Source organism: Populus nigra, chromosome 14 (genome assembly GCF_951802175.1).
Source record: "Populus nigra chromosome 14, ddPopNigr1.1, whole genome shotgun sequence".
NCBI classification, from domain to species: Eukaryota; Viridiplantae; Streptophyta; class Magnoliopsida; order Malpighiales; family Salicaceae; genus Populus; species Populus nigra.
Window position 1 is genome coordinate 6,420,915 of NC_084865.1, and position 8,079 is coordinate 6,428,993.

The 8,079-nt window shown below is 35.3% G+C and overlaps 1 protein-coding gene across 1 annotated transcript; it reads right to left on the minus strand.

Annotated features, from left to right (window-relative positions):
• Nucleotides 1-2,046: 2,046 nt before the first annotated feature.
• Nucleotides 2,047-7,846, minus strand: LOC133673423 (nucleolin 2-like). The gene is made up of 16 exons (XM_062094213.1): nucleotides 7,694-7,846; nucleotides 7,544-7,589; nucleotides 6,960-7,135; nucleotides 6,628-6,729; nucleotides 6,415-6,549; nucleotides 5,853-5,978; nucleotides 5,608-5,721; nucleotides 5,272-5,343; nucleotides 4,742-4,855; nucleotides 4,620-4,658; nucleotides 4,444-4,538; nucleotides 4,249-4,366; nucleotides 3,809-3,985; nucleotides 3,620-3,711; nucleotides 2,739-3,025; nucleotides 2,047-2,334 (listed from the first exon to the last, which is right to left on the minus strand). Exons 1-16 carry the CDS (start codon nucleotides 7,724-7,726, stop codon nucleotides 2,303-2,305), a joined length of 1,758 nt encoding a protein of 585 aa, XP_061950197.1. The 5' UTR covers nucleotides 7,727-7,846; the 3' UTR covers nucleotides 2,047-2,302.
• Between the last annotated feature and the right edge of the window lie 233 nt (nucleotides 7,847-8,079).

The following is an 8,079-nucleotide window of genomic DNA, read 5'->3' on the forward strand; positions in this document are numbered from 1 at the left end:
CATTTACTATTTTTTTGTAATGTTGCCAAACATGGGAAAGTAAGGAAAATGAATTCTAGGAATTCATTTTCCTTGAAACAAACAAGGCGTAACACACTTGGCTAATTCTAAGCAAATGAAGCTTCGAGGTCAGAGGCCTACACGAAAGATCAATTCACTAGCCTATTGGGGCCCGCCCTCTTTAAACACAAAAAAAAAACAAATTAATGTAAAATCGTTGCTAATGTATTTTTTATCATAAAAAAAAAACCTTGAATTTGATATATGTTATAATAACATCCTTTTTAAATATAGAGATGTAAACAAATCAAATAAATATTAAATTAATCCGGATTAATTTTGATTAATTTATAAAAATCATGAATTAAGCTATGAGTTCGTGATAACCCTATAAAAAGTATATCGAAACAAATTAGAAAGTTCAATTCCTAATAAATCAAATGTTGAAGGATAAAAGAAAAAAATGTTCAATTTTTTTTAAAAAAAAAAAGTTACTCAAGTCAACTCGTAAACTTACAACTTAAGTCATGAAAACCGGATTACCCCGTAAAAAACAAATTGAAAAAAAATTACTAAGCCAAGTTTTCAACTAACTCATTATTGAAATGCGATATAAAAAAACATGAAAAAAAAGCTTAGTTTCCAATTAAATCTAGGAAAGAAGAAAGAACTGAAGTTGACAGATCGAGATTGGATTGAAACAAGAAAAAAGAAGCTTACCAGCACCCGCAGTAAGGCATGAATCAATGCAAGTGGACAGGCAGCAGCCATCTAGCTTTAAAGAAAAGAAAGATAGAGGCATTATGTGAATAATGAAATCAGAAAAGAAACAATTTAAAAGAAAAGGGAAAAAAAGTCAAGCTGAATTAACCCAACAAACATGCAACCCGTGTTATGAGACCAGAATAACTTTGTAGAAAGTAAATAAAAAAAATCACGAAACTCAATTCTCAACGAAATAAACTCAAGATCCGAGACCTGAGTCATGAAAACGAGATTACCCCATAAAAAGTAAATATTAAATAAATTATAAAGTTCAACTATCAACTAATTCATTATTAAATGATAAAATTAAAAAATAAAAATTTTCATTAAAACAAACCTAGCTTTGGTGTAAAAAATAAAAATAAAAAAATAACATTTTCAATTTCATCCTCATTTTTGTTTAAATTTCAAATTTAATCTTTATAGCTTTAATTATTTTAAATCAGTAAAACTTCATTTTATTTTCCAAAACACATCAACCGAGTGCTAATTTTTTTTTTCTCAGCATCACAAGATGCTCAAACTCCTATCTTATTCATTCCTATCTCTCTTGAGCTTTTGCTCTTTCCTGTGGACCCTCTTTCTAGGAAGAATTTCTATGACTGCCCCCCTATGTCTAGGAATTCAAAAAAAAAAATTAGTTCAATCACACACTCAATATAAAAGAAAAAAATTGAATAATAATGATAATAATAATAGACCCAGAAAAAAAAAGAGGTAGCCCCTTCCCCCATCCGATGCATTTCAAATTTTCAATTGCTCAAATCCAGTTCCATAGCTTTAATTGATATAAATTAATAAAATCTCATTTAATTTCACCAAACCAAGATCAACCCGAGTGATTTCCTCAACGCCATGAGATTCAAAACAACGTCAAAGATCCAAATCAAAAGGACAACTCAAGGAACCGAAACAATAAAAAGAAGCAGCTAAAGGGCCACTATATAAAAAGAAAGCACTGTGGAACACTAATGTACATTACAGTGTTTTTTTCTTTTTCTACAAAGAAAATGCCACACTTTGTTTTTATTTGTAATTGAAGTCATTGTAATTGCCAAAGGCAGCATACACCAATGAATGCTTCAAAGTTCAAACCCTAATGGTCAGGAACATGGTTGCACTGATCAAGACGATCAAAACCAATGGCTGCCTCCTTCGATAATGCCTTTAAAGGAACTGAAGAGGCATGCTAGTTTATTATCATACGGCACGCAGTTGATAATGAACGCCTGGCCGCCATACAAGTAAAATCATACGGCAGCACAGCACCGTGGTTAAGAATTATAGCAGTCAATACTAAATAATTTTAATAGAAATCGGGAACCAGAACAGATCCAGAAACCTATGTGAAAATTTCAAGATATGATAAACTTTAAGTCATAATGGCCCTCGAGAGCTTGCAAGAAAATAAACATCCCCTAAATAACGCTTGAAAACAAAAGCAAAAAATCTCTTCTACAATAGCACTACCAAAAATAATAATCTTTCCAAGGAGAGAACAGGTGCAGAGATCCTTCGAGATCTTTATCTGCTTCACTCAGTAGTCATCATTAAATGTCTTCTTTTTTCCTGCATAGGATAAAAAAACAAGTGGGGGTTTAGCAGCACAACTCGAAATCTAAGGCTTGTTTAGAGTTAGGGTTGATCAACCATTTCATTATTTTTTGAGAATTTATTTCTCTGAATTAATCTTTTCTTGTGTTTTTGAATGTTTTGATGTGGTGACAAAAAACATTTTAGAAACACAGCATCTATCACTCCTAAATAGGCACTAAATCTACCGAAGTTGCCTAAAATAATTGTCAGGCCAACATCCAAAGCTACAATTCATTATTAAAACATTATTCACGGCTAAGGACAACAGTGTTACCAAACACAATCCTCACTGTTACCACAGTGAATTTGCTAGTCTGTCTATCCCTAGAAACAGAAATTCAGTTCATTCAGGTCAAAAAGGATTTATGAGCAATTACCTGAAGCAGCTGTGGTCACACTGGGTTTAAAAGGAGTCCCACGTCCTCGACCACCTCTGCCCCCACGTCCACTATCAAAACGGCCGCCACGTCCACTATCGAAACGGCCCCCACGACCCCTACCACCACTGCCTCTGCCACGACCTCGGCCACTGTCCCGACTGTCACGGTTATCACTCCTTGGTTTTGCTTCATCCACAGTTAAGTAGTATTCTCCAAGTTGACTTCCATTAAGCTCAAAAGCTTTGCTCAAAGCATCAGCATCATTAAATTCCAAGTAAGCCATCCTGAAATTGGTTTACAATTTAGAACTTGGCATGACTCACTATATCACAAGCCGCTCGGTAAAATTAAAATAAGACTTGACAGAAACCTAGCCATCTATTAGAACATAACAAAAACCTTTAGATAGTACTTAAACATGAAGCACCCTTAATCATCCATCATAACCAGAATATTTACCTAGCAACATAACAAAAGTAGAGAACTTCTCAAAACACTTCTTTTGAAAAAAAAATTATTTCATTCCTCCCAGACCACTGGCTGGCAAAGTTGCAGCCTTGGCACAAGTCTCTATGGACAAATCAGATTATGTAAACTCCCCATGTTTGAAATGAAAAAACAGATCACATATACATTAAGAAAGAGAATAGCTTAATTGTTACCAGCAAAACTACTGAGATTATATGAATGGACAAAACAACGATTCTCACCAAAGAAATCCACATTAAATTCATTCAACGTGAACCAATTAAAAAATATAAACAAAGTAATTCTGAAAGAATCATTCAGAAGAATAATCACATGGCAGCAGTCAATCTAATGTAATCTTGCATATTAGGAAAAAAGAATATAGTAAAAGGGATAGAAGGGGAATGTACCCTTTAATGGCACCGGTATCATAATCAGTTGGAATAGATACCCTTTTAATCTCCCCACAAGAACCAAAATGCTCCTGGAGAGAGCTCCTAATCTGTAAAGATTTGGATTGAACACACGATGAGAAATCCCCTAGAAATCTCAGGACCACAAAATTGACCTTTAAAGCTACCACAGTGGGAAATCATTACCTCATCCTCCCCGGCAGACTTGTCAAATCCCTTGACAAAAATGGTTTGGGATTGACCACTCCCTCCCTTCGGGAATGAGCTGCTATCTTTGCTGTATGGTGTATTTGAGCCCTTCTCGCGAGCCAAATCAAGTCTGACATCCCGGCCAAGTAAAGTTGTACCATGCAATTTTAGAGCCTGTTAAGGGAAAACAGAGAAAAAAAATAAGGACACAAGTACAGTTATCAATGACTAGAAAAAATTTTAGATTTCCCAATGCAGTTAGTACTAACGCAGAAAAAAAGAGTTAGATTCCCAAAAATAAAGCATGTACATGATACTGACCCAGCAACAACGAACATTATACTACAATAAAAAAATAAAGATTATACCATTTGAAAAAAAGCTCAGTGCCAGGGGACAACTGAATTTGAAAATGAAAAGAAATTATAAAACCTAACCTTCTGTGCTGCTTCAGCTGTGGTAAACTCAACATGGCCAAAGCCCCTAAACCTCTCATCTGCATCTAAGGCGAAGCGAACATCAGCAACTTCCCCAGCCCCTTTAAAGAAACTTTCCCTGCAGTAAAAACTTACACAGGTGAGAATTATGCAAAAATCGATCTGGATTTGCAGGAGGCTCAAAGATGAACATACACATCAGCACGTTCAACTTGAAATGATAGGTTTCCAACAAAAAGTGTCTTTGACCCAGTATTCTCATGAGCAACTGGTGTAACAGGCGTCTTGGGCTGCATATAAAGAAATTTATTCAAAAGATGTACTACAAACTTAGTGCAAAAAAGAAAAGTAAAGGCAAAATGTTGAATTACAGTTTTGATATCAGCATCAACCATCTCTACATCAGTGTCCTGATCCAGGAAAAAAAAAACAAGTTATCTTACACTCACAAGTGTGTAATAAAGCATTAATTAACTAATAGAAGCAACTTTACATTTTTCTTTGGAGTCTTTGCTGGCTTTTCATCTTCACTATCTTCCTCACTCTCTGACCCATCGCTGGAGCTCTCCTCTTCACTGCTACTTTCCTTTTGAGCAGTTGCTTTTGCCTGCGCCACACAAAATTATGGTTGTCGAATTGAAAGCAATGAATAAAAAACTACAGAAAAACAACAGATCCTAAGAGAATAAAACCACAAGCATCACCATAATATATATCATGTATGGTAATGATCCAGGAGCTTTTCAAAAGTGATTTTGGAATTAATGGTTCTTTTGGAGCTTTTCAATTATTTTGAAATTCCATTATCAATACCACTGAAAAGCACCCAAAAGAGCATCAACTTGATGCATTTCCAGCCCAAAAGAACTAAGGAAAAGTACCTGCAAACGCATTACCAAACAAGCCTAAAAGCTGATTGTGTTTCCCCAAGCAAAACACCTTCATATTTGAACATATGCAACTAATTCAGCATATGCAAGTGTTTGTAAATATCTAAGCATGTACATGTTTATGCAAAATTACCTGTTTCGATTCCTTTGTTTCAGTTACAGAGGACGGCTTTTTGGAAGCAACAGCCGCCTTTGCTGCAGGAGCCTGCAAGGAGAAAAAGGGAAAGATTTACTGCATGATAAAACAGATCCGCAGCAATCATGGTACAACAAAATAACATTCAATATGATTCTGAGAGAATTTATCTTTCCTACATGAAAAACTGGTTGGAATGACATGGATAAAGACAAGAAAATACAAGCCACATTGTTTTATTAATTTAATTGACCTACGGCAATGATAATATAACTTGTGGTTAAGAATCAGCCAAATCCATATTTAAGATTCTATAAGCATATATGGTAATACCTCATCTTCAGAAGAGGATTCATCGGAATCTGAGTCGTCATCACTTGAATCAGCTTTCTTCTGGGCAGCTGGTGCAGGAACCTTCTTAGGATAAGCAGCCTTTGTAGATGCACCCTACATAAACAAATAGTAAAACAATTCAGTAGGTTTGCTGGCTGTTACCTCTGCTGCAGAATTACTCAAATCTGTTAGAATTAAATATCCAACACATTCACATAGAGATTAGAAACAAGTTAGAAGGGCACCTTATCATCATCAGTGGATTCACTGTCATCAGAATCGCTTTCAGAGTCATCACTTAATTCAACTTTTTTAATGGTAGCTGGTTGTGCAGGAACATTCTTAGGAGCAGAAGCCTTTGCGGGAATTTCCTACATGATTATTTAATCAATGGTCAACAAAATGTAACTCACTACAGATGAAATTACAAAGTTCAGGTAGGAAGGATGAGGAAGGCTACTAAACTAGAAAGCTTGAAAACAAACACCAATGCTAAGGCAATCAGATAATATATTTCACTAACCAAAAATATCCTAGTAGTATGCCAATGGCCTTGGCTTAAGCTACTATAGTTTTCTCCAAGCACAACATAAATTTTACAGCAAATTACAACCAAAGATTTGTATTCATTCAGATCCTATAAATCAGCATCTGAGTCAAAACTCTCATTTGATTAACCATTTTTTGCAACAAATGCTATATATATATATACACACACACACACGACAGTGAAGTCAATTTAGGATTTTTGTCCAGGATATATTGTAGTAATTTCTCTAGAATTTTGCAAAACATATTGAAATTTACCTCATCATCAGAAGATTCATCCTCTGAAGACTCAGAACTGCTGCTGTCATCCTTTCCCTTCTTAGCAGCAGCGCCATGGGAACCATTTTTTACAGCAATTGGCTCCTTGGCAGGAGTAGCTTTCACAGGTGGCTCCTGAAATAAAAATTAAATTTAATTAACAAAAAGAGGGGGGAAAAAGCCGCATCATCTAAACTTTGCTCCAATGCTTACCTCATCAGATTCCAGCTCAGATCCGGAGTCTGATTCAGAGTCACTGGATTCTTTGGCAGGTGGTTTAGTTGGCTTCACTGCCTTCTTTGGCAGAACCTTAACCTAATAATTTACAAAATTGTGAACCAAATCCATACATAAAGTAAAACTTGTTCTAAAACATACATAATTACAAAATTGGGAACCCAAAATACATATATAACGCAAAATTTATTCAAAAAGAAAAAATCAAACACCCTATTTTCATCAAAAATTTGATTCAAAATTCACACATTACAAGTATTTAGACCATGAAAAACTGCATGAGAATTTTAAGTTAAATCTGTATATACCTCTTCATCCTCTGATGAGGAGTCATCAGAATCACTGGACTCATGTTTCTTCTTTTTCAGGGTCTTAGTTTCAACCTTTGCCTTCTGGACAGCCTGAGCTACTCCGTCATTTTTCTTCTGCTTTTTGGCACTCACAATCTTCTCTAAGGCTTCTTCTGCTTCCCTCTTGTTCTTACCTGCAAACACCACAGTTTCAAAGCAAAATTACACGTTAAACGGAACAAATTCCAAATTTAACACAACAGCATGCAGATAAGATAAAGCAAAAAATTTATTTTCTCAAATTTAACCCCTGTATGCATAAACTCGTTGGTAAACGACCGATAAAACTTACACAAATCACGAGCTTCTGTTTTATTATCAAAGTTCTCAAATTCAGAAAATCGAGAACAGAAAAGAGACCAAATCATTGTATAAAAGAAAATCTCCTTTCTATTAAGAGAAACACACAAAAATCACTTCAAAATCCCAATACATAAACCCACGTTCCACAATCAAACCCTAAACAACGCATACCACACTAAACCAGTGGAAGATAACCACACAGAACCACAGCAGTAAGACCTTAAGTACAAACTTTTTACCTTGCTTCCCAGCCTTAGCAGGAATTACAGCAGGAGCTGCTTCAACCTACAAAAACAGCACAGGGCCCTATTAGACAAAACAAACATTAAAAGACTCTTTTTAAAAAAAAAAATCAAAGAATAGAAGAAGAAATAACGAAAGAATCATACTTTGGTAGCTGATTTCTTGCTAGACTTGCCCATTTTGCTTGAATAATTTTAGAGATAAAAATCTGAAGAACGGCTCTACAAAACCCTAGTTTTCCAGATATTTTGTAGGGTTTTGAGAGTGGTGAATATTGCGGGGAATGAAGAGTGTATATTTATAGGCGTGTCCAGTGTGAGTAGGGGTTTGATTAGGGTTTATGACTGCCCGCCAGTGTATATTATGATTCGGTGGAGTGACAGGTCTTTCAAATTTTCACCGTTGGATTTAATGACTTTTGATTTGATGGCTCGAATTCGGAATTTTTGTAAATTCCTTAAAAGAATTTTGTTTATACATGGACTCTGGGAATAAACTAGTTCATCCGCCTACGTTTTAAGTCGAGTTAGGG

Bases quoted from the DNA above. Each gene is read 5' to 3' on its own strand.
- LOC133673423 (XM_062094213.1), bottom strand. From the start codon at position 7,726: ATGGGCAAGTCTAGCAAGAAATCAGCTACCAAA. The intron at 5,979-6,414 runs GTAAATTTCAAT...ATAATCATGTAG, and splicing joins ATGAATCTTCTGATGATGAG to GAAATTCCCGCAAAGGCTTC. The intron at 4,659-4,741 runs GTAAAGTTGCTT...TTCCTGGATCAG, and splicing joins CAAAGACTCCAAAGAAAAAT to GACACTGATGTAGAGATGGT.